Here is a 26,151-nt window from a genome sequence, read left to right on the forward strand (position 1 = left end):
TGATTTGAAAGAGATGAATCCATTGGTCTGATTTGACAGAGATGAATTCATTGGTCTGATTTAACAGAGATGAATCCATTGGTCTGATTTGACAGAGATGAATTCATTGGTCTGATTTAAAAGAGATGAATTCATTGGTCTGATTTAACAGAGATGAATTCATTGCTCTGATTTAAACGAGATGAACTCTTTGTTCTGATTTGACAGAGATGAATTCATTGTTTGCTGAGGATTTGGAAGGTCTGGCATTGACGGGACTCTTTGGCTTTTAACTGGCTGGGGTCATTATCAGGCAGAATGATTCATAAAAGTGTTTTATAAATCACACCTACAGAATTCACATCAAGAGTGTAACTCCAAATACTTCTGCACTGTATCAAGACTATGTCTGCAGAACTTGGCTTCATCTGAGGGTCCACACCTCAGGAAGAACACATGACTCATTTACCATGGGATTGTATAGAAAGGAAACATTGTACATGAGGTTTAAGATATGAATTCAATGTCTGTACAATAGCAAACACAAAGCAAACACATATCCATCAGCAGGAAATGATGCAATAGGGAGAGAATTAGCCAAAATATGACTCAGGTCTGTTCAGGCAGGTTAGGGAATTAGCCAAGGCCTTCTTTTGGGGAAACATCACCTGGACCTCTATCTAGGGACTGTCTATGAATGCCACACAGTAGAGATACGATACCACACAATCCACCAGGTTACTGTTTCACTCTTTCCACCTCATCATGTCAAACTAACCACCTATGTGCTTTTTCTCCGCTTTAATTTTGTGTAAGAAGCAAGAACATTTTACTGCACCAGAGATGCTATCATCCTCACCGTTGTGTTTATGAAAATATTTAAGAGTGGCCATTGCAGGATTCTGGTCACTTCTAGAGAATGCCAGTGGTCTCTTCATCTGTGTTTAAACCTGTAAGCACTTAGAAACAAATAAGACTGCAAAAGACATCTTGGATTTCTATTGTTTCTTTTACATCACCATGGATGTCAATAACTTTCACAGATAAGAAAACATTCTGTGTTTTAACACAAATCAGATGGGCGCAGAGTTAAACTTCTAAGAGATTTCGTAAACTGTTGGCTGGAACATTTTTACTGAGGACAATACAGGGACAAACTGTCTATTGAATCTGAAATGCATTCCACAAATGTTTTTTTCTGACCAGTCAAATCCAACTCTCCTTAAATGGTCACAGAAAGATCCCATTTCACATGAGAATGTGACATTTCAAAGGCTCAAACAGGCCTCGTGCTCTTTTTGATTTACCTGTTTTCAGTTTCAGATCTCATCTGGAAGCAGTTTACCGTTATTACAATTGCACAGACTCCAGAATCAGGGCTCCCAAAGTCCTAGCTAACTTAATATTTGGGTAGCATGAGAGGGAAGATGGAAGACACTTCAAAAATCTGAAAGTGTACACAAATATAAGCAGGACGATGGTAAGACCTCAGCTAGTCTCGTGAAAGCAGTGAGATCAAAGAGACAGGATGGTCTTAAATACCAAAAGCAAAGTGTTTAGCTTGGGGAAGGCTAGAGTATGTTTTTCCAGTTGTCAGTAATTTCGCAGTATCTTTGTCAAAAAATTTCTCTGTCAAAACAGATACCATCCATTCATCGGGACTTGCTACATCTGTCTATAAGATCAAACAACATAAAAACAGTCATTCAATGGGTTTATCCAGTCAAACGTCTGTCAAACTGACTCCCACAGTGAGTGAAGAAACATCTGCCCTTTTTGTATACCATTTTCCTCACATTCATGTTTATAAACTACAGAACAAGTACTTGTGTGTGTGTGTGTGTGTGTGTGTGTTTAACACACCTCCGTAACTCATCATACTGAAGACTGTTGACCCTTGGCAAGAGTAGGTCACAATAAATTTCTTTTTTTCTTACATGAGGCAAATTCTTTTTTATTTTGACATTGGAAAGTACATCCCAAAGCGTATACCACATCATAACTGTGAGTACACAAGCCTTTGACAGCTGTTGGGTCCAGACAACAGCAGGGAGCTGGACTGAGCAGAGAGAGTCAAACACTGACCCCTGCAGGAATATCAGGAAAAGATCAATTTTATTGTGAACAACTCAGTGTTTGGAATTCAGCGACTGGCAGGTTTGAGACTGAAATCCATGAGCTCTGTGGTGGTACCAATCCAGAAGAACCTCTCCGATCCTGAAGAACCTCTTGGATCCCTTAATGTGTTAGGATGTAAGGCTTTTTGGTGTTACCCACCACGGGGTACGGGCTGTGGCAATTGCTTCTTTCAACAGCTGATCATCTACAGCTCATCAATTCAGTAAATGTCTTCTCGGTATAAAGAAAGAAAACAAAGACTGAAATGACTAATCAGATTGATCAGACAGATGACACCAAAGCAAATATAAGTGCATGAATGCATCAGAAAAGGCTCCAAAGTCTTCGTCTCTCTGGTTTCTTTCATTATTACTATTCCATGGATATTCCATAGATAATATTTAATATAACCCAAATCTAAAAAGCACATCAAAAATGGCTTCACAGGAGTGAATATGAAAAGGGCTGTCAGGGGTAATTGGGTTTGGATATCAGGTAGGGTAGTCTTGAAATGGTTATTGGTCAGGTAGCTTCAGTCCTATTACAGACTGTATTACTACAGCTTTACTGTAGGGGGCAGTATTAACAAACTGATTTTCGAAGAGGTTGAGAGGGCAGTATGGTCAAAAAGGCATGAGTATATAAAAACTTCCGTTTTACCTTAAATTCTTATGATCCACAGCCATTCACATAAACAATTATGATACACAAATAAAACCTTAAGCGCTATCTCTCTCTCTCTCTCTCTCTCTCACACACATACACACACAAACATGCACGCACAGGCACACACACACGCACCCCCCCCCCCCCCCCCACACACACACGTAAACATTCAGGAAAATATAAAACATACACATCACCCCACTCTTAAGTGTCTATATATGACTTTTAATTTAGAGAAGGTATAACCGTTCCTACCTGCTCAACACACAAGAGGGCCGTGTAGAAAGTTACATAATTTTTCTTTTTTTTACACCAATTTCATACAAAACATCAATGCATAACAAGGTTAAATGAAGAGAAAGACGGAGCGTGATAAATGTGTGGGTTATACAATAGTAAGAAAGCAGCTAACACTCAAATACAGCAGCTGTTTTTGTCAAAACTAAATGCAAAAGTCTGCTTGGAAATTCTGTCATAGTTCACACGAAGCATACAGTGCCACTCGCTTACATAATGTTATTGTAAATAGTTTTACACACGCGCACACACACACACACACACTGACACATACCAACACACACACACACACACACGTGAACACATGCATGCACGCACACACACAAACACACACGCATGCACACACGCACACACACTGACACACACCGACACACACACACACACACATGCGCGCGCAGGCAAATATACATGCATGCACGCACACATGACTGCACACACATATGCAAATGCACACGCACACACGCACACACACACACAAACACACAAACACATACACACGCTAAGAGGAATTAAAGAACTACAGCAAAACACAATGCTAAAATGACTTCTTCTGTCTGAAGCACAAAATTATGGACTGACTTCAATAAATATCATAAATAAAGCTGAAAATAGAGGCATACTGGAGCAAAAACCACAAAAGAGTAAATAAATGTACATACTCATTAATAAAATAATACATCAGACATTCTCAATGCATGTCCAAATCTCCAGGAAATGATCTCCAAACAGGAAATGATGAGTATTCTTCAGAAGATAGTTTGAACATGCACTCTCACTTTAATCTCCACCTCTCTCTCTCTCTTTCTCTCTCTCTCTCTCTCTCTTATCTCTCTCTCTCTCTCTCTCTCTCTCACTCCCACACTCCTTCTCTTTCCCTTTCCTTTTCTCTCTCTCCACCATGTCACAATTGTTCTACTCTATTTTTTCTCCTTTCCTCTGCTCTCTTCCTCTACCCTCTCCTCTCCTCTCCTCTCCTTCTCCTCCAGAGCTCTAGAGAACACAGTCATTAGCAGTGCAGTCAGTGTGTTTCTCTGTGGGGAGTCTCTTGAGGTCTTTGTCCTCTGATTGGTGGATGTGTGCTGGCCGTTTCTTGTGCTCCTCTGTCTGCTTGTGAAGCTGATGGTCCCCCTCGTGTAGCTGATGGTGGTCCCCCTCATGCAGCTGATGGTGGTCCTCCTCATACAGCTTTTGGTTTCCCTCAGGATTCTGTTCCCCCTGATGGATCTTCTGGTAGTCTCCTCTGTGCAGGTGATGGTCCCCGCGATGCTGATTCTGTTCCCCATAATTAAGTCGATCACCTTCACTAAGCTGATGATCTTCATTATGGAGCTGATGGTTCCCACGACCCAGCTTCTGGTCTGCTTTATGGAGCTGGTCCCCCTCATGCAGCTGTTGATGGTCCCCCTTGTGCAGTTGTGCATCCTGGCTCAGGTGGGCGATCCCTTCACCAGGAGGCTGTACCTGCAGGAAGGCATGGACCCTGTGGTGCTGGGCGTGGCTGTCACTGAAGTCGATAACTCTACACTCGTAGGTCCCCTCGTCAGAAGGCTTCACACTGGATAGACGCAGCTTATGAGAGATGTTACTGCCGGCGACCTTCACGACCTGGACACAAACATGAATGTAAAAAAAAAAAAAAAAAAGAAACAAGTGAGGAGCAGTGCCAGTGATGGAAATACCTATAGCGTTCATCCGATGGAAATTCAAGTTCAACATCAAATTTATTTGTATAGCATTTTTTGCACTTAAAAATTCTCTCAAAGCAGCTGTACAGAGATCAGTGCCTAAACCCCCCAGTGAACAAGCCCAAGATGACAGTGGCAAGGAGAAGCTCTCTAAAATTAAGCGAGAAGGAGGAGGAAACCATGGGAAGAACCAAGACAGAACTCATGGATAAAAAATTTTATTCGTGTCTCATTACAGCAGGTCTCTCCAAAATCTTGCAAGTATGAAGGCAAATGTCTTTATTTTTAAGTCCTCTGTCACATTGCACAAGTTTATGAGAAGACAGTAATTTGACTTTGTTTTGTTTTTTAAAACTGAAACTCACACTTATTTTTGTGGCATCTTTTGTCCTTTCCTCTCCTGGAACCACCTAAATCCAATAGGAGAGAAAGAGAAAAAGGTCAAAGTGAAATTAAGGCTGATAGAAGAGCTGGTGCTGACACTGTTATAGCCACCTTTCATTTTTATTCATCAGGATTTTCATTTCTAAAACTGAAATATTCAAATCATTAAAAAAATCACGAAGTACGTATTCTACTTAATAAGCGGCAAAGCCATCACACAAACACACGGATACATTGTTATTAGATGTATATACGACACACTTCTGAGAATACCACAGTTCTCAGGAGATAACAGCTAACCAGAACACTGCCATCAAGACACTTACCCCCCCACTTACGCCCCCCCCCCCAAAAAAAACACTGAATAATTCAAATGTTCAAATCTCCCTCTCTCTCCTTCTCTCTCGCTCTTTTTCTGTGTCTCACCCCCCCTCCTTAATGTCTCATATTCCTCCCTCTCTTGCTCTCTCTCTCCCTTTCTATCGCCCTCTCTCTCTTAATGTCTCATATTCCTCCCTCCCTCCCTCACTCTCTCTCTCTTTCCCACTCTCACTCTCTATCTTCTTTTCTCCACCAATTACTCCACATTGTGTTGCCTCAGCAGGGCTCTGGCTGATGGGTTTCCAGCGTGGAGAGAAACCTGCCTGTGCACTGCAACGCTGTGTTCACTGATCAGTCATTACCAAAAGCCAATGTGGAGAGCAGCTGTAATAATACGTCTGACAAGGCAAAGCCAGAGGGGGGGGCGGATAAAAATGCTCTGCCTTTGTTTACCCTATCTCAATGTGTATCCAAGTAACTCACTGACTCTCTGTCTTTCTCCTGATGCTCTCTTTCACTGGAGGGCTACATTCTCTGTGCTCTGATGGCTATCTGGTTTATGTATCAGGGGTCGTGAGGTAGAACCGTGCGGTATCGGTGCCAGAGTTAAATTAGGGGTATTTATAGAACATAGAATAACGGACAGTATCTTCAAATGGAAAAATAATGTTTAAAATTCCAAGATGCTGATTCAAATGTGACAAGGTTTTGAAAACCATTTAAATTCTTTTACTTTATTTTTTTTGTAATCTTTTCCAGTTTTAGCAGAGTAAAACTGATGCCAAGGACACAACAGGATCCTGCACACACACACTCACTCACACACACAAACTGCCTGCTGATCTGCACTAGAGGAGAGACACTCTGATTTCTCGCTTGAGTCTCAGGCCCACACTTAATGTTGCATTTCCATATTAACTGACACAAAGCTCCCACAAAGCATCATTTAAATTCCATACACTGAAGCAATGCAAATTACTTCAGTAACCAGTCTTTTACCTGGTTGGTTGTCCAGGCAGGTTTCTCCGCCCACTCCCTGTGGTTACGGATGTACCACCACTGGATCTCCAAGGAGACGGAGGGAGAGCCGGCCCCCCTGAAGGAGCAGGCCATCTCAACATCCTGCCCACTCTGTGTTACTATGTCATGGGGTACCTCGGTGAACAGAGCTGAGAGAGAGAGAAAGAGAGAGAGGAGAACTATTGAATTTGATCTTTAGCAGTTTTGCAGACAATAACAGATGAGTCATACTGATGTGGGAAGATGTCAGTCATGTCAGTGATACTTGCTTGTTTTATCTGATCATTTTGTGAGACAGTGATTAATCTTTTCTCTCAGCAGTGCGACTGCGCCGCTCCTGACCAAAAAGTGAACCCCCAATACAATTCATAGGATCAGACAGGACTGACATATAATGACAACAAACACTTCTTTCTTTTGATCAAAAGCTACCAGCCATCCTCGACCAAAAAAAACAACAACCAAAAAACAAAAACAAAAACAAAAACCCCCAAACAAACACATATATCTGTCACAGTTGATGTCTGAAGCTGTTTGGGAAATGAGAGATTTGAAGTTTGCTGTCGTCCTGGAAAGCGAAGAGGCCTGTCTAAACCAACAGTGATGTAACTGAGGGCCAGACTCTGATGCTCAAGTCACTACAAACCTTGAGAGCGGCACTCTGAACTAGAAGAGGGATGGTGTGGGAAGAGAAGCCGCTGATTGCAGTGATTCCTGTGCTGGGGAAGAGAGACTACGGGCTCTTAAATGACGAGAGGTCTACTGAGATGTGATGTGGAGTGTTGTGTTAGAGCGAAGAGCTAATTCAAGGTGTGTCCTGTCCTGACTGCTGCTAAGACGAACGCCTTGTGCCGCCATCCCCCGCAAGCCTGGAGGACTTGCTGACTCTGCTCTGTGTGTGTGTGTGTGTGTGTGTGTGTGTGTATGTGTGTGGGCACAGATTGTATACCGCTCCACCGACATCTCCTTCTCTACTGATGAAGCCATCACTGCCCTCCATCCCACTGTAAGCTAGTGTTAAACGCTACACAAATCCACTCCAGCTGATCTCTCTTTAACATGCTTTTACAATTAACCGTTAAGCCTCTCTCTCATTCCTCCTTCTCTTTCTCTCTCATGTTTCTCTCTCTCTGTCTCTCTCTCCCATATTCCCCTTTCTCTCTCACTCTCTTCCTCTCAAATTTTCTCTCTTTCTCATATTCCTCAGTCTCTCTGTCTCGCTCTCTCTCTTTGTCTCTCTCTCTCTCTGCTGCTGGGCTCCTTGTTAGAGAACAGCTGTGAGACATAGTATTTAGCTGTCACAGGTGTACAGGAGAAATGCAAAAACCGCATTGCAATCTTTGACATGCCATACTCTCCATTATGCAGAGTTGTGTTTGTGATTTAAGCTCAGACAGACAGGGTTCACCACGATATCAATGCTGATGAAGATCGACAGGATTGTGCCGTTTGAGCCCCAGTAAGTGTCATAAATAATGAATGTGTGTCATATTTAAGAGGAAGCAGAGAGGGCGGTCCAAGGTCGTGTGCTAACACAGGCCCGTCACTCCTGTGTGTCCGACCCCCTGCTCTCTGGGATTATGGCCCTTTAGCCATGACACTCTCTGTTTTGCCTCCGTATTGATTTTACTTACACACACACACACACACATATACAAACACATACATGAACACATACACACACATATGTGCGCGCACACACACACACATATAAACACACACATATAAACACACACACACATATGCACACACGCACGCACACACGCGCACACACACACACACACACACACACACACACACACACGTGCGCATGCACACCCACACACACGTGCATGCACACACACAGCCCAGTAACAGGTGGTACATTAGCAGTCACATGAGAAAGACAGTGGTTGAGAGCAGAACATTTGAGTGAATTTGCGATTATGGCCTTGTTTCAATTTCTAATCCTGTGGCTTTTTAACACACATGGCTGCCGCTGTATCACACTTGCCCTGAAAGATAAGCCGTGTTTGCTAATGAAAAGTTGTCTTCTCCGAGGCGTCGTTACAGTGAGTTTTCATCTGAATTCTGCCGAAAAGCCCCATGGCACACAGCACGCTGTCATTATCGTGTAAAATCCAAACCTTTGGATCAGTGAGCAGTCCAGCCAATGACAATCACTCTCTCCATACATCAGTCCCTTTGTTTCTCAAACCTCCATCTGGTTTTAAGCACTTAGAACCACCATTGTGTGCTGAGCAGTCCATAAATGAATAAATTAGATTTTTTTTTAAAGCAACAGTCTTGAAATCAATATGGAGAAAACTGCACTCAAAGGCAAAGAAAAAGAGAAGGAAAAAAAACCAGAATGCAAACAACATTGCACATAATTACATAAGGTTATTTTTCCTGTCAAACATTAGACTGGCTGAGTGGCTGGAACCTGACATTCTGTACACATCCCATTCAAAGCACCGAAGCCATTCAGTCTCAGAGACCGGACATGTGAGCCTGAAGCAAAAAGAGATCTGCCCGTAGAAGTCAATGAGAATTGAAATTATCCAAATGTATGAGAGACACAGAAAGAGAGAGAGAGGGAGACAGAGAGAGAGAGACAGAGAGAGAGAGAGAGAGAGAGAGAGAGAGGGGGAGGGGGGGCAGAGGATCATGATACACAGATGACAAGAACAGACTGTTGGAAAGTGGCTAATTATACCATTTTCACAATGAATGGTGGAGGAAAAAATGAAGAAAAACAACTTGATATGGAGAGATGAGAGTGAGAGAGTGGGTGGGGGCGTACAGTGAGGAGAAACTGAATTAGACATACAGCAAGGAAAAGACAGCAGAGAGACAGCAAGGAAAAGACAGCAGAGAGACAGAAAGGGAAAGAAAGCAGAGAGACAGAAAGGGAAAGAAAGCAGAGAGACAGAAAGGAAAAGAAAGAAGAGAGGGAAGAGGGACAGGGCTCAATCAAATGGATCACTTATGAACGTAATTCTCTGTTTTGACAACACTCGGTCAAGTTATCTCCGCCCATGGTCTCTCTTACCACTGCTACGCTGATGACACACAGCTGTTCTTCTCCCCCCCCCCCCCCCCCCCCGACTCTCAGGTTCAACCTCGTATCGCAGCCTGCTTAGCTGACATTGCCTCCCGGATGTCCGCTAACCACCTCAAACTCAGCCTGGAGAAAACGGAGCTCCTGTTTTTTCCCGCTAAGAACTCCCCAGCGATCGACATTGCAATCACCATCGAGGGATCTGTGGTGTTCCCCACCACAGCAGCCAAAAACCTTGGCGTAACCCTCGACAACCAGCTGACCTACTCCAGTCACATCGCGGCAGTCACTCGATCCTGCAGATTCTCCCTATACAATATCAGGAGAATCCGCCCATTCCTCACACAACAGGCGACCCAGCTCCTGGTCCAAGCGCTTGTCATCTCCCGCCTGGACTACTGCAACGTTCTACTGGCTGGCTTGCCGGCCTGCGCCATCAGGCCGCTCCAGCTCGTGCAGAACACTGCTGCACGCCTGGTATTCAACCTCCCTAAGCACTCTCATGTCACTCCACTGCTTACTGCACTCCACTGGCTTCCAGTAGCTGCCCGCATCCAGTTCAAGACACTGGTGCTGGCCTACCAGGCCACAAGAGGCTCCGCCCCATCATACCTTCAGTCCCTTATAACTCCGTATACCCCTACTAGGACCCTAAGCTCTACGATCTCTGGACAACTGATGGTCCCCTCACTTTGGGAACCCGGCAGCCGCTCCTCCCGACCACACCTCTTCTCCGCCATTGCCCTGAGGTGGTGGAACGACCTCCCCCATGCAGTTAGGACTGCGGAATCTCTTACCATCTTCTGCAGGAAACTGAAAACCCACCTCTTTAGAACCCACCCGTCCCCCACTGCCTAACCTCCCTTTCCTTAAAAAAAAAAAAAAAGCTTGTCTTGTATCTGTGTTTGTCAAAGTATTCCAGGTGCGCAATACGAAAGGGGCAAATTGACGCTCAGTCTTATTGTGATCTCTGCTTATGAGATACTAGAAATCCGACTGATGCACTGATTGTAAGTCGCTTTGGCTAAAAGCGTCTGCCAAATAACAAAACTGTAAATTGTAAAATTGTAAATGAAAAAATAAAAACAAAACAAAACAAAACAAAACAAAAAAACACAGCACATATTCCTCCTGCCCCTCACTGACCCATCACATATTTGACACAACTACAAACATTTTCTTAAAAATGTAAAAAACACACTGAACAACATACTCATGTTCCTCTACACTGCTCAAGAGAACCCCCCCCACACACCCCCTCAAAAAAAAAAGAAGAAAAATTTACAACTGACAAAAAAGACACTTAAAAAGATAGCACAGTTGGCACAGAGCAGCAGCAGAGGTGAAATCACCCTTCAAAACCAAAGTGAAGTCATCTTCCAGAATAGCTAATACCCAATTCCCAACCCCTTTCCTCCTCCATTAGTACTCTTCCTCTTTGGCAGTACCATGGTGTGTCTCATCTAAGCCCTCCCGCCCCGCAGGGACTCGACGCTTTCCCCACAGAGGGCGAGAGGAAACGGGGCTGTGTTACTCTGTGTTTTGGGTACTGGGTGCACTCATAATGTGCCAGCCCCAGCCAATTTCCACCCACGTCTGTCCGTCTCTGCTTCCTCCACTCTGTGGGAATTCACTTTCTCTAAGCCTGTACTATCACACTGCCTGCCAATGATTCATGAAAGAAAAAAAAAAAAAACCACGTCTGATGCTCACAGTCAGATTTATCCTCGTATGCAAAGTGACGGTGATTTTACAGAGCGTGGATGGTACTGTGGCACTGTCGGAGTTTCCTGCAGGGCTTAGGGATCCAGGTCCCAGAACCAGAGATTCTAGTTACAGTTAGATTCTAGTCCCAGAGACTTAAGTTACAGTTAAACATGAATGGCTTTGCAGTAGCTGTCTGACTGACACTCATCTCACCTAGGACCATAAAGTAAATTACCTTAATGTAAACACATACACAAAGGCTCACAGACACACACACACACACACACACACACACATACACTGTGAGACGATTCTTCTCCTCCAGAGGGATTTGTATAAGTCACGACACAGGGGTATAAACACAAGTTAATATCTGTCCAAATATTCCCTCTAACATCCATTTGGAGATCAAAGGAAGTTAAAAAAAAAGGGAAAAAAACCCGAAAAAGACTGTGGTGAATAGAGGGAGAGATGGAGGGTGGGGCGGGGGAAGGAGAGAAGAGGAAGCGAGGCAAAAGAAAGACTGATTAGAGATGAAATCCATGCTGTAGTGTGGTGGGTGGTGACCTGAAGAATTGCCTGCAGAGGAGATGCTGCAATCCCTCAGTGGAAAAGAAAATTCCCACTCTGAACGCAAGTGCTTCTTTTCAAGCACTCCAGCTCCCTGTCTCTTTCTCTCTCCCTCCCTCTCTCTCTCTCTCTCTCTCTCTCTTTCTTTGTGAGTGTGTGTGTGGGTGTGTAAACTGGAAGCCCTGCATTGGCTTGGACCTAAGAGACCCCATTAACAGTAATACAGTTAATATTGCTTTACACACTCCAAGACTCAACTGCATTTCACTATTTGACTCTATCACTGATCTCAGAACAGTCCCTGGTCTCACCATGAGGTTGGCTATAAGTCTCTTATCCACTCCTCTGATGTCAAGGGTAGGGGTCGACCGATATGCATTTTAGGGCCAATACTGATATCGATATGTAATGGCTTAGGATGCCCGATAACTGGCATCTGGCCAATGTTCATTTACCATATTTGGCAGTTGCAATAACAAAACTACATCAAGGAAATCATAATGAATTTGTTTGCAAATAACTTTTGAGAAACAAACGGGCAATATACAGATCTAATATTGCTTTATTGAGTAAATAATTATTCTTTTACAAACTTAAAAGTAGGAAAAATGTGTTTACTGTCACGCTGGTGGGCGGTGCAGGACCCAAGTGCAAGACACGATGATGAAGGTGACAAAACAGAGGACCTTACTTAAAATGAAGATCAAAATATAAGTACAAACTGGAACAAAAACCGATAACAAAAAGATGCAGCATAACAGTGTGCACAAAACACAAACAACGATAGACAACGGACAGGGGAAACACAAGGGCTAAAATACAAGAGGAAAATTAAACGGGGCAAACATGATTGGATAAAATTAACAAGGGGGGAACGAGGTTAATAATGAGACAAACAGGAACAGGTGAGGGGCGGAGACAGACACAGAACAGGCGCACAAAGACATGTCAAACTAAAAGTCCAAAATGGAGGTGCAGGCTGTGACGTTTACGTAATGTGGAAAAAACCTAAACTGAAAAAAACCCCACTGTTTAAACTAAGAAACAGGGCTTGACACATGTGATCCTAAGTTGAAAAATTTAGGTGTTCATAAAGAACCGTAGGGGCACAATGAAAATTTATCAAATGTATTTTTTCACTTAATAAAAGGATACGATGAGACATTTACAACCAAAATGATTTATTTGAATACAAAAGGTATTCTAGGTTTTTAACTATTTCTGCTATTTAACTATTTCTGTATTTATTTATTAATTATGTAACTAAGTATACTTTAAACTGCTATAACCTGTATAAACAGTATAAATGGTATGAACAGTATGAGCACCTCTATAATAAAGTAGTTCTTAGTTCTAAATGCCAAAAAAAGTCTGTTCAGTCCATTTAGACACAAAGGATATCACTGCTGCAGCACCTTTTGTAGGCAGGTCGTCTGGCCCGCTATGAGCTCAGCCAGCGGTCCAGAAAAAGTGGTGTCTAGAGGGCCCTTTGTGCTGATGAGTGGATCACATGATTATTTTCAATGGACAACACTGGTTCAGCACAGTGACCGCGTCATCATCATTGTTGTGTTTAGGGTTGTGCGGTACAGAACTGAAAAATTCAAAGCCTCGAAGCTTCATTCATTGAATTGGCATTCGATTGTGAAATGAAGCATTCGATTATTAGGATGGGTTCTCAGCTGCAATTTTAAGGTTATTGCTACTGTAATACAAGAAATGTATATGTTAAATCAGCCTACTTTTTATTATCATTTAAAATAAACAATTTTGCCAATGAACACGTTTACACTTTTTGAATTTCAGTAACGGAGGCCTTGTGTTGCTCTTCATCAAGGCGTCATAAAATTGCACATAAGCTAGAAATAACGTTCGTTCGCGATTCTCAGTCCAAAAAAATCCCTGGTTTGGAAACATTTCAAGCTTACTGATGATGATAAAATGTGGAGTGCCAGATATTCAAGATAAAACTTGTGTATCATCACTCAGCAACAAATTTGGAAAACCATCTGAAAAGTGTAAGTTTATTTCTGAATTCGTAAAATGGCTGTCTTCTTAAATTAAGGTCTACAATATCATTAGTTACACCTAAGTTTGGTTTAGCCTACTGCGCAGATAATCACTGTACTGTTTGTGAAGGTTTAGGTGCATCCTCAGCTATGGAAGGAATGCCATCCATCGACACCGCAAAGACAGCAAACTCTGGATCAAATTATATGAATAATGTCTATTAAAGAGCATAAAAGAAAAAAGCGTGACTTGCAGTTTCTCATGTTCACCATCTCTTTATTCATATTATTGAGTGGAAAGTAGAGTTTCCAGAAACGACAGGCCAAAGCGATGACGTCATGTCACAGACATTCGAAGCTTCGTTCGTAAACAGTTGGCTAAAATTCGATTGGCAAAAAATGGCATTTGATACAGTCCAAGATGTGTTATCAACTTTTTTGTTGAGAAAAACCAGAGGCTGCTTGGGCTGAATTTTCTAATCCTTTTTATTTGCACACATGCTCCTAAATACATTTTACAGTTCGCACACATTTGTTTTTAGTCGCAAATGTGGCTGAAATGCTCGTGCTGATGAGCTCTGATAAAGTTTTCAGACATCACATAACACTTCAATAATCCCAGTTCAAGAGAACTAAACTGTAATTTCGGCAAAACCGACATGAGGAGGCTGAAACTGATATGGACCGACAAGTGTCAAAAGGGGCCGATAGTGGCTGATATATCGGCAAAACCGTTGTATCAGTCAACCTCTAGTCAAAAGTGCAGTTTGACCCCTGACCCTTCTCTATGGGCATACATTAGACTGAGGGTGGGAGGACAGTAATGGTGTAGAGGTAAAAAAAGAAAAGTTTACTGATAAACCAGAGTTCAAAGTCCTCAGGAAGATGCTGCAGCCAAAGATAAGGCGTGTGTGACGTCTGACCTGGTGAGTAATAATTACAAGTCACTTTGAACAGAAACCTCACATGAATAAAAGAATGCTGATGAAATGGTATGGGATGGAGAGAACTGGACTGGTTTAACTCCACTGCCACCAGTGTAAAAGAATGAAGAGTAAAGCATTCCTGGGCAGCAGGACAATTCCATCTGTGTCTGTCTCTGTGCTCAGCACAGGAAAGACAGTGAATCCCAGTCACTTCGTAACTGTCAACAGATGCTGTGGAGTTTGCAGTGCGTCACACATGTGCGCATATGCAGTTCAGTGTCTGCATTACATACGTAATCACACTGATAAGTGGCACTATAAGAGGTGGATAGAAGTAAAAACAGAAAACAAAACAGAAAAAAAAATGACAACAGCTCTCACTTTTTGTCCTTTTTGGTGATAAGTGAGGGCAGGTTTGGAGGAGATCTGGTCTTCTCTGTCTTTTAAATAAACAAAAGAAGAGGGAAGAAATTAAAAAAAAAGAAAAGAATTAATAAGTCATGCTTAGTGCTACTTCATAATCCTTTTTTTCATTTGTCATTTTTTCACCCATGTCTCCTCAATAATTGTTTGCTTTGGGTCAAACTTATTTGTCATGTCCAGTTCTCTTCCTTACAAAAACTATTCTGATGAAAAAAATTGTCCTTAGCTGTTCCCGTCTTTTTTTCAGTCTTCAGTTCACCAAGTCTTCCCATCCATCTTCTGCTCTACAGTAAAACTCAAATAAATATATCATAAAGACAGTAACCAATCAAATCAAATTAAAATGCTGTGAAATGACTTCACCCATCAGCTGACTTCTCGACTTATCAAAAAGACAAATGGGTGGAAAAGGGGAACAGCGGAAGAGGGTTGGGGAAGGGTTCATTAACCTCAAGACGTTTTCCAAAATTAAACAAAGTCGGGGGACTCCTCACTCTGGTTCTGTGACCAGTATTAACACTCGTTCAGACTGTGTGTTAGGAAGAGCTACTCAGCATAGCTTTAAGGGCAGTTATTTCACAGTGTTACTGATTAATGTTTGTCAGTGTCATCACTCAAGCAAGCTAACAGACTCACACACAGAAATGCATGCACACATGCACACACACACGCACACGCACACATACACACTGTTCTCTAAAGAAAATCATTACCCCCAAGAAATCATGTTCAGTCAAGGTAAACACTGTACACACAGAGTGACACTCACTCACACACACACACACACACGCTCACACACACTCTTTCCCTGTTCCTCTCTTGCTCTCTCTTCCTCTCCTACCCTTCTCTCCTTGTTTGTCTCTATCGATCGGAGACGTGTCAAACTGCTTTACCGCTCAGGCCTCTGTGCACCCTCCTGCACTCTGTTTATGAAACACGGCCGTCTGACAAAACAGGGCGTGTCCCGCGGCGCATTGTGCCTTTGTCAAACTCTGACACTTCTCCTGCAGAATGACCCGGAAAAGAGGAGGCCTGGTGCTTAAATCAAATCAGCCCCACCACAAATCAATGTAATAACCTTGAGAGAGTCGTGCGTCAACACACCTAAGACAGGCCCTACTGCCTCTCCCTGCAACCCACTGCTTAAAGAATGGAAAGAAACATGAGATGACAGCCAGACTGGACTTTCTCCCTCTCTCTCTGTCTCTCTCTCTCTCTCTCTCAGTCCTCTGTCCTTCTCCCTCTTTCTCTGTCTCTTTTTCCTCCCAGCTTCACTTTGAAGTTTGTTTGTTTTTTTTTTTAACTATGGGGCTTACAAACATGCAAGAGCCATGAAAAACATGTTTCCCTAAGTTCAGAGGCCCATTTGTGAGTGAAAAAGTATGTGTGTCATGGACTGACCATGGAGCTGGATACATGTGCAGAGGACAGGTTTATTCAGACAAACACAGGTCACACAAGCTGGGCTCGGACACCGGCAAACAGAGCACAGAGAGAAAATCCAAGACGTCATGCAGAAACAGGCAAAGTATCAAAGCAACTAGGGGAAGCAGTGGTATCGTGGGCTAGACAAAATCAAAGTAAAATAAGTAAGGGTAAAAACACAAGAGATACAAACCGGTACAGGTGTAACATGGCTCACGGACTCAAAGGACATGAGAAAACTTTCAAAGAGAAGAGAAAAACCAACTGTTTAAACAGACAGAGACAATGAGCACGGAGGTAACTGCTAGCGCTTTTCCACTAGGACGGTGCTGGTGCCGGTGCTGGTGCCGGTGCGGAGCCAGTGCTGCCTTGGTGCCTTTTGAGAACCGGCCCACATTTCCACAGGTTTGGGAACTGACCGCTACGTAGCGAAAGTTTGGGTAAATTCCGTGGGGAAAAAATGATGTCGGACAGAATGCATCTGCTTGCTTTTACTTTTATGCTAGGCTTCCACACAGCGAAACACCTCACGAATTTTGCCCAAAAACTTTTCGCTCTGGGGCGAAATTCATGAAAATAGTAAGCCTGTCACCTAGCTCAAAAGTTTAAAAGAGTGTTCAAATGACGGTCTGCAGTGGTCTATTTGCACCAGCCAGAGCCGAGAGAGTGAGTGTTTTTTCTACCACTCTGGGTCCGACTACGTTCATGTAAAATGTAAACAACAGCCCGTGTTGATGTAGACACAAATGATTGCCCATACGTCTTTTAATCATATACATATTTTTGCGCTACATATATCCTTTAGCCTACCGCTATCTTGGTAAGACTTTTTTTGTAACTCCCGCCTCTCTAGAGAACGTCACGTAGCAAACACATCAAACGCTGAACTGATTGGTTCTCGCGTGGTTTTTATTTGCATAGCCTCTGACATCAGCAGTTCCAACTTTTAGGACCAGCAATTCTGTGGTGCCGTGCTGGTGCCAGCTTTTCGGCACCGGCACCAGTATTTTGTCAGTGGAAAAGTGCGGCCCCGGTGCTCGATTAGGCACTGGCACTGGCACCGCGGCAGTGGAAAAGATGTATGTGAGTGCTGATTGGCTGATTGCTGATTAGTTCGATGATTTAATTAAGACTAATCAGGCAAAGATGAACACTGATAGGTGGATCCTCAGGGAGTTGACAGTGAGGGTGTGACCATGTGGGAAAGATCCAGGAAAGTGTCAGATTTAAAAAAGATCTGATGTAATGTAAAGATATGATGTAACTTCAAATGTCATAATGCGGTTTGAAGTGGAGGTTTCCTTTGTTCAGAACATCTAAAACAACAGACTGGGTAGACTGAGAGTAGGGTGGAATATACAAACATGAATTTCTAAAAAAAAAAATTCTGTTTGTGTGCGCATGTGTGTGTGTGTGTGTTTGTGTGTGCATGATTATGTAAGCATATGCTTGTGTGTGTCTCTATGCGTGTGTGTGTGTATTTGTATGTATATGTGCACGTGTGTGTGTGTGAGTGTGTGTGGTTGTTCCACCCTGTCTTCTGGCTGGTGATGGGGAAAACAGTCATGGGTTAGGTATGTGCTCCTGCCAGAATCCACATTAAAAATGAAAGAGGCAGAGAAACATGAGCAAATAAATGAATAAATAAATAAATAAATAAGCAAATACGCACTCTCTCTTGAGACCAGCCTGAACCTCAGGCAAGTCCAGCTACAAATGAGAAGAATAAATTTAGACTTCCCAGCCTCTAACCCTCCCTGCCCCTCTCTCCCTCTCTCAGGGGTTTTGCCTTTTGCTGCAGCACAATTAAGATAAGCTGTGACTGCAATTTTACAAAGAGCTATGTCTCAACAAACCCTACTTCTGTCACCTAGATGCATGTCGGTAGATGTCTCTTTCTCCTGCTCTCTCCCTCACCGTCTCCCCCCATCTCTCTGTCTCTAACTGTGTGTGTGTGTGTGTGTGTGTGAGAGAGAGAGGGAGATGAAACTAGAAGTCATCCAGTACAGACAATATAAGGAAACCACAGGGGAAAATGTAGGGAGGTTCAATTTTGAATCAAATAAACCAGAGAGGTTTAGTGATCTCTAAAGTACTCATCTCTTATCCTGTAAAACTCTTCTCACTATCTCCTATACAGTCCACAGTGTCATTTCTTATGGAGCTAGACTTCCTATTGTTATTACAGCACAACACATACTTTATATATGTGTAATAACAATAACAACAATGGTATAAATCCAGATGCTTCAGTGAAAGGTTTTAAAGTGAAAGGCTTATCAGAGCAGCCAAACAATAGATTTTTATCATAATGGCTAATTAGACCTTACTTTTCACCGGTACTAATGACAACTGTTACTATACAATATACCTATATATGTGATATATATTATATACACTTATTATATTGAATTCTTATTGTTATTATCATTATTATTATTATACATTACCTACAACTAATTCACATAAGTAAAGTAAAGAGTGCCTGACTTACAGAGAAATTCTCAAAGAGAAAAGTCTTGTCTTGTCGTGTGTGTGTGCGTGTGCGTGTGCAGGCATGAGTGTGTGTCTCTGTGTTTGTGGGTATGCGTGTGTGTGTGTGTGTGTGTGTGTGTGTAAGTAGGTGTATATTAAGCATCAGAGCTGGAGCTGAGGCTGTCCTATGGGAAATAAGGACTCACACTCAGGTTGTCAGAGTGAATTGGAGGCAGTGCACTGACTAATACAATAAGAGTAGGACTGAATGAGGAGAGCAGCTGCTGCAGGGAGCACTGCAACGCTTCAGGACTGAATCTCAGATAACCCTGGGGACCACAGTCACATCTAACATGCTGTGTGTGTGTGTGTGTGTGTGTGTGTTTGTGTGCCAGAGGGGGCGGCGGCAGGGATGTGCACACTGGCGGAACTGTGTTAGTTGGTTCTACTGATCTAAAAAAATTGTCTTTAAGTGAACTTTTTAGTCCTCAAATACATTTTAGACACACACACACACACACATACACACACAGATACATGCGCGCGTGCTCCGTTGCTTTCACAGATTTTCTTTGTTCAACATTGGACAAGATGTTCAGACTTCAAATAAAACATCTTTAACACCTCTATGGGCCAGGCGTCATTCACGTCCTTGATTTCCTCTCACCAGCTCTGTGCTAGCCCATGGGGTATGGTTTGGCGAATGGAGAAAAGAGGGGGACGCTGATGAATCAAATCTGATTAAAACAATGTTGTCTTCATTGAAATGCAGATCACATTTCTGAGAACAGAGCAGAGTGACTGTTGAATGGTATTACTGAGAAGCTTCATTATACTAGACTGGATGTGGCGTCTGGAGTATACAGCTTCATGAAGGGACTCCTGGCTCCTTTCCAACAGCGTGCACTAATGGTTAGGGTGTTCAGATAATGATACACTACGTGCGATGAAATGACAAAATTCTCCTCAAAATGACAAAATTCCCCTCAGTGATCCTCTCCTGTCCAGGAGTCTTCAGTGATCCTCTCCTGTCCAGGAGTCTTCAGTGATCCTCTCCTGTCCAGGAGTCTTCAGTGATCCTCTCCTGTCCAGGAGTCTTCAATGGTCCTCCCCTGTCCAGGAGTCTTCAGTGGTCCTCTCTTGTCCAGGACTCTTCAGTGATCCTCTCCTGTCCAGGAGTCTTCAGTGATCCTCTCCTGTCCAGGAGTCTTCAGTGATCCTCTCCTGTCCAGGAGTCTTCAGTGATCCTCTAATGTCCAGGAGTCTTCAGTGGTCCTCTCCTGTCCAGGAGTCTTCAGTGATCCTCTAATGTCCAGGAGTCTTCAGTGATCGTCTCCTGTCCAGGAGTCTTCAGTGATCCTCTCCTGTCCAGGAGTCTTCAGTGATCCTCTAATGTCCAGGAGTCTTCAGTGGTCCTCTCCTGTCCAGGATCCCTTCACTTCGTATAGTTCTGATTTACTGTGTAATTAATTATATTATTCTGTAAACCTGTTTGTCTGTTTGTTTGGTTTTTTGAGTGTGTTTGAATTTGAAGCTGGAATTATTATGTTTGCTGAGGGTAACTACCATGATTGTTTTCTACTGATGCCTTTGTATTGTTCCAATTGCAGTGAGCTCATTGGCTGTCAGCAGTCTGCATGTCACACAGTGCCTTTGAGCATGCTCAGTTAGTACCTGTAGTTTCATAAGAGTCAGTAATGAAGATAACTCCTGTTGGCTCTAAGGTACACAGGGTTTTTTTTTTTTACTGCTTTTGACCCTTTGTTTATGTGTTTGTTTACCTCAACCAGCGTAATGAACTGAAGCTGAAGGTATTGTTTTTGGACAAGCATGTATATTAATAAATAATCTGCATGTGTCATGGAAACTGTCTTCAAAAGTTTCCGCTATGATGTTCCTGCCTTTTCATGACTGTGTGAGTAACAAAGCTTCATAAAATCCAGTAATACTGGGGAGAATAAACACACATCATTAAAAAAATCTAAGCTAGCTAAGAATTCAGAGTGGCTTCACTGAAGTTTGCATTTGTAATGGAAATTCACCACTATGCTGCTCGTGCACTGTGTGGCGTAACTGAATCAGCAGATGTCTTCTTTAAACAGCCTCACAGGTGACATCCACCAGAACGCTTCCTCTGGTCTCTGTCTGTCATTCACAGTGAACAGGAAACTGTGTCAGTGAACAGAGAGAGCGAGCTGCAGCTCACTGATTTAGTCTGGAAACTGGTAGAAGTGAACTTGGTTACTAGTAGAAATATTCTTTTTACTTCTTATTTTGGTGGCAATGCACAGTTGTCTCTGCCTGTGTATCACTTTTTTGATTCCGTCTGGATTTGTGTCATATCCTCTGACTATGTGTCCATATCTGTGTCTTACTCGTCATTTCCTGTTGGTCATGCCTTACTTTCTGTGATCTAGTAATTAATTGTTATAAGCAAGGTACAGCTATACCCCCCATTGAGAGAGAGGCAAATTTATTCTTTTCGAACCTCTCCTCTCTCCTGACCTCTCCCTCTCATCCTCTCTCTCTCCCTCTCTCTCTCTCACATATACACGTGTGTGTGAGCATGCGCGCACACACACAGACACACACACACACACACACACATGCCACACAACTTGTGTTTTCTCTCCCTCTCCTGGTCTTTGTTACCCTAATGAGGCTGTACATCCCTGACCGTCTGTTTTTCTCCTGCTGAGAGAGAGAGAGAGAGAGAGAGACAGAGAGAGAGAGAGACAGAGAGAGAGAGAGAGAGAGATGAGAGAGACAGTCTGGAGAAAAGAGAATCAGCTCTCACAGGGTTCCAGTGCTAATTAATATTCACGAGCTCACTTTAGTCCACGGTCATTAGACTAATTAACCAAAGTCAGTAACAGCACTGTATACATATTATTTAAGCCTTAAATATATCCATATATGCTTTCTCTCCAACATACTGTAGTCATATCTATTTATGGTTACATAGGCCCCCTCTCAAAAATACTGCAGTTCTATCTGTTTATGTCTACATGTGCCTTCTCTTAAACAGACTGCAGTTCTATCTGTTTACGTCTACATGTGCCTTCTCTTAAACAGACTGCAGTTCTATCTGTTTACGTCCACATGTGCCTTCTCTTAAACAGACTGCAGTTCTATCTGTTTATGTCTACATGTGCCTTCTCTTAAACAGACTGCAGTTCTATCTGTTTACGTCTACATGTGCCTTCTCTTAAACAGACTGCAGTTCTATCTGTTTACGTCCACATGTGCCTTCTCTTAAACAGACTGCAGTTCTATCTGTTTATGTCTACATATGCCTTCTCTTAAACAGAGTGCAGTTCTATCTGTTTATGTCTACATATGCCTTCTCTTAAACAGAGTGTAGGTCTAAATAAAGAAGAGCAGCCTGTCCAGACGTCTCTAAAAGCAGCTTCACAGACTCGTTCATGACCTGAGGAGGAGGCTGGAATGGACACTCATTCCCCGGGGGCCAAGGCCGTCAGCTATTTTAACGTCGTCGCAAGAACACTGAAAACTCACAGAATTACAGCTGAGCAGTAGAGCCAGACGCTGGATACTCATTTGTGTTTGCTCCATAGTTCTTGCATCCACCAAAACAAACAAAAAAAATGTTTTTCTTCAAAAGACAGTATGAGTAATTCCCTCTATCTCTGCACCTGTGGAAGCAGACACAAGGCTGTGGGGCATTTGGATGTTGAATGATTGACAGGTAAAAGGTAAAGGAGAAGATAGGAATCTCACAGGAATTTTCGTTCACATGACAGCAGTCTCCTCGCCTTGGCTCTGCTCACCTCGACCTAACCCTCAAGGTGAAGGGTTGCTGATGCGAGACCTCCATGCTGACTAAGCAGGGACGGACGGGGGTAGGGGATCAGTCCTGGTGCCAAAGCCCTAGAGGAGGCCACTCTCTAGTTCTGGAAAGGTGGCAAAGCTGGGCTGACTCACAGAGGCATTCACAGGAGCCAGTCTCTGGAGCTAATGCTGGTCCTGTATTCTGTTCTACATGACGACACTGCTCATTGCTGCCAAGGCCATTTATCAAACCTCTGCTCTCTGACCCAACAGTGTGAGAGAAAGTGAAGAAGAGACAGGGAAAAAAAGAAAGAAAGAGAAAAGGAAGAAAAATCACCCCTAAGGATTACACAACCTCAAAAGAAACCATGCTGATGGCTACACAAGAATGCTTCCTTCAAAAAAAAAAAGAAAAGAAAAAAAAGAAAGAAAATAAGCTTTGTATGCCATTGAAAACAAGTTAATCCAGAAGAAATAAAGACTGACCGAAAAAAAAAACCCGACAGCCGTGAATCTAAATGAGTTTCTCCTTCTAATTATTAAATTTTTACCCTGAGCTGCATGGGAGTGGGAGTGACATGCTTGAAAGTGAGTGCAGTGCTTAAACCCCTGGTTTAATTGAGTCCCAGCGGGGTACTAGACACGCTAACTGATTTTTTTTAACATATCCGAGATAGTCAATCAATCTGCTGCTAATTTACAGCTGCCGCACTTATATTGATCAAGCAAGAATCTAACATGTTAAGGAGCATGACAGAGACAGAGAGAGAGATAGAGGCAGAGAGAGAGATAGACAAAGAAAGAGAGAGAGAGTGTGTGTGAAAAGAGAGAAAGAAATGATTTATCTATCACACATGATTGAATTTGAAAATGATGGTGGTAGACAGAACCAAACTGAAGGATGCCAATCTTTTGAAAAAAAAAAAAAAATACAGATATGTCCAAAAAACCCCTGTAAACAGTTTAATAGTTACACCAAAAGTGTATAGAACATGTTTTTCCCCCTTGACTATATATGACTGCTCATTTGCTATTGTAAGATACAACGATATAATAAAACAGAGGGAAAGGAAAGGAAAGGAAAGGAAAGGAAAGGAAAGGAAAGGAAAGGAAGACAGGAGGAGAAAAAAAGATGGAACTGAAATTGGTTTGTCATTATGAGTTAGAATAGACAGAAATTCAGGTCATGCATCTCTATTGATACTTGGAATTCAATCAAATTTTTATTGTTCCCCTTTGTCAAATCGTAGTGTTGTCCATAAAACAGTAATAACCACGGGTTTCGTTTAGTCAGCTGTACTGCCTCCCAATTACTCCTTTCTTCTTTCCCTCTGGAAATGAATAAAATGTGAGCCGCACTAATGTAAACAAAGAGCTTGTCTTTGAGGCACTAGTGTTGCAAATGCAGAGAAACAAATATTTCCTCATCAGCAGCCAAGTCTTCAATAAAATCACACACTAAAAGATTCCCAAACACAAACACGTCTTCACTCAAATATGTTTTCACTTCACACAGTTCATCGAAATTATAGCCACCCCCCCCCCCCCCACCCAAAAACAAAAAAACAAACAAACAAAAACAAAAAAACAAAAAACACCACCAGACATCTAGGTCTACAAGATCTTATTCTGAAGGTTCAACCTGCCGACCATTATTTTGGATGCAGAAGGGGTGAGTTAAGGAGGGTGAGAAAGAACATTTTCTCTGCCAGCCCATAAAACCATTCAACATCACTCTATCGATCATTCCTTCAGGGACATTCACATCGATTTTCCTTTACGCTACTGTTCCTGGTGCTAAATTGGACGTACACTCTTACATAAACTATATGGGTACTCACAATGACCAACCTGCCCATAGCAATTGTTTCTCAAAGTGCTTCTCAGTGTTACAGGGGAAGAGAAAGATGAAAACGACACCACTGTAAATCTGGTAGGTTTTACCTAATCTAAATATGTGTGAACAATCTACTTTAAAGCAAGATTCAGATGGCATGTAAACAGCAAGAGACACGGGGTAAATCATCCTACAGCATATGGTATTGTTAGGTAAATCCATTTCAAGCATTGCAGACAAACCCATGAGGAAGTTGACAGGTTTATTTTGTCGTGGGCCTATGAAAGTGCACATAATTTCCCCCAAAGAAGAAAAAGAAAAAGTCAACAAGAACAAGATACAAGAGACCATTTGGTGTATACCTAAGTGTTACATACAAAAACACTGCATAATCACGATTAATACACGTTAACAATAAACAAATAAACAATAGGCAACCCAAGGCTATCATCAGATTGCAAATTAAATTTTAATCTGACTTCGTAAGAGTGAAGTGATCGAGTGCTACTTTCTGCCAGTGTAGTTGTGACAAAATATACTACAGATAGATGAAATCCCTATAAATTATTGGCAGCGAACATTAATACAAGGATAACGTTTCATTCTGTATGCTAATTAGGCGACATTCTGTCTCCCAGTTGTTCAGCTACAGGTAAACTAACAAAGGTAGTCACTGATGACTCCATGGTCCCTCAAATAAAACAGACTATTTTAGTCAATACGAAAGACAAAAATCTACTCAAAGCGGATTTCAGAAGCAACTGGAGGCTTGACGTTACGAGTACACACTGCAACAATAGCCACTCTGAAAAGCCAACTTGAAACTGCTTCAAAAATATACGACAGGCGTTGAATGATAGTTCCAGTACGGTGTGGTTTCACGCGCACCGCACTGTCATATCAGTCATCATACAGTCATTTACAGTCAACAACCTTAGACACCGTATCAGAATTCATCAACCCCGCCCAGACGCTATCAAGTAAGATGCATATCAACGTCGCAAACGCACAAAGATGCTTATCGTTACAGAACAATGTTGTTGCGCGTTCGCGGTGCAAATACCTTACCGTTGCCAGAGATGTGGTTGTCCACCTCGATGTTTGCTCCGGGTTGGAAAGCGGCGCTTAGTTGGATATAAAGTCCCACATAATGTGAAATCCCTAGTATCACTCCAAATGCTCCCATTGCTTTTAATAGCTCTTCACGAGGAGTTCTGCGCTACTTATTCATGTGGTGGAAAAAAAATAATGTCAAAAATTCAACGCAGTTCTGGACAGTTCTCTTCTTTAAAGAGCATGGAATTGTCAGTGGGTCAGAAAAGTGTCGTTGATGTGATATGTCTGAAGTAGTTCCTCTTTTTCTAGGGCTGGAATAGTTTGTTCTCTCTCTTTCTCTCGCTCTCTCTCTCTCTCTCCCACTCTCTCTCTCTCACTCCGTCTCTTCTCTTCTGCTCCGCGCCGCTTGAATAGGCAC

At 42.5% G+C, this 26,151-nt stretch overlaps 1 protein-coding gene across 1 annotated transcript; it reads right to left on the minus strand.

Annotated features, from left to right (window-relative positions):
• Window positions 1–4,050: 4,050 nt before the first annotated feature.
• On the minus strand, window positions 4,051–25,863 carry LOC115815240 (V-set and transmembrane domain-containing protein 2-like protein). The gene is made up of 4 exons (XM_030778197.1): window positions 25,746–25,863; window positions 6,450–6,619; window positions 5,111–5,155; window positions 4,051–4,665 (listed from the first exon to the last, which is right to left on the minus strand). Exons 1-4 carry the CDS (start codon window positions 25,861–25,863, stop codon window positions 4,051–4,053), a joined length of 948 nt encoding a protein of 315 aa, XP_030634057.1.
• Window positions 25,864–26,151: the final 288 nt, after the last annotated feature.

The sequence above is a fragment of the Chanos chanos genome, chromosome 6, assembly GCF_902362185.1.
Source record: "Chanos chanos chromosome 6, fChaCha1.1, whole genome shotgun sequence".
NCBI classification, from domain to species: domain Eukaryota; kingdom Metazoa; phylum Chordata; class Actinopteri; order Gonorynchiformes; family Chanidae; genus Chanos; species Chanos chanos.

Bases quoted from the DNA above. Each gene is read 5' to 3' on its own strand.
- LOC115815240 (XM_030778197.1), bottom strand. From the start codon at position 25,863: ATGGGAGCATTTGGAGTGATACTAGGGATTTCACATTATGTGGGACTT. The intron at 5,156-6,449 runs GTAAAAGACTGG...TATTGGATTTAG, and splicing joins CTGCCTGGACAACCAACCAG to GTGGTTCCAGGAGAGGAAAG. The intron at 4,666-5,110 runs GTGAGTTTCAGT...GTTTGTGTCCAG, and splicing joins AAGATGCCACAAAAATAAGT to GTCGTGAAGGTCGCCGGCAG.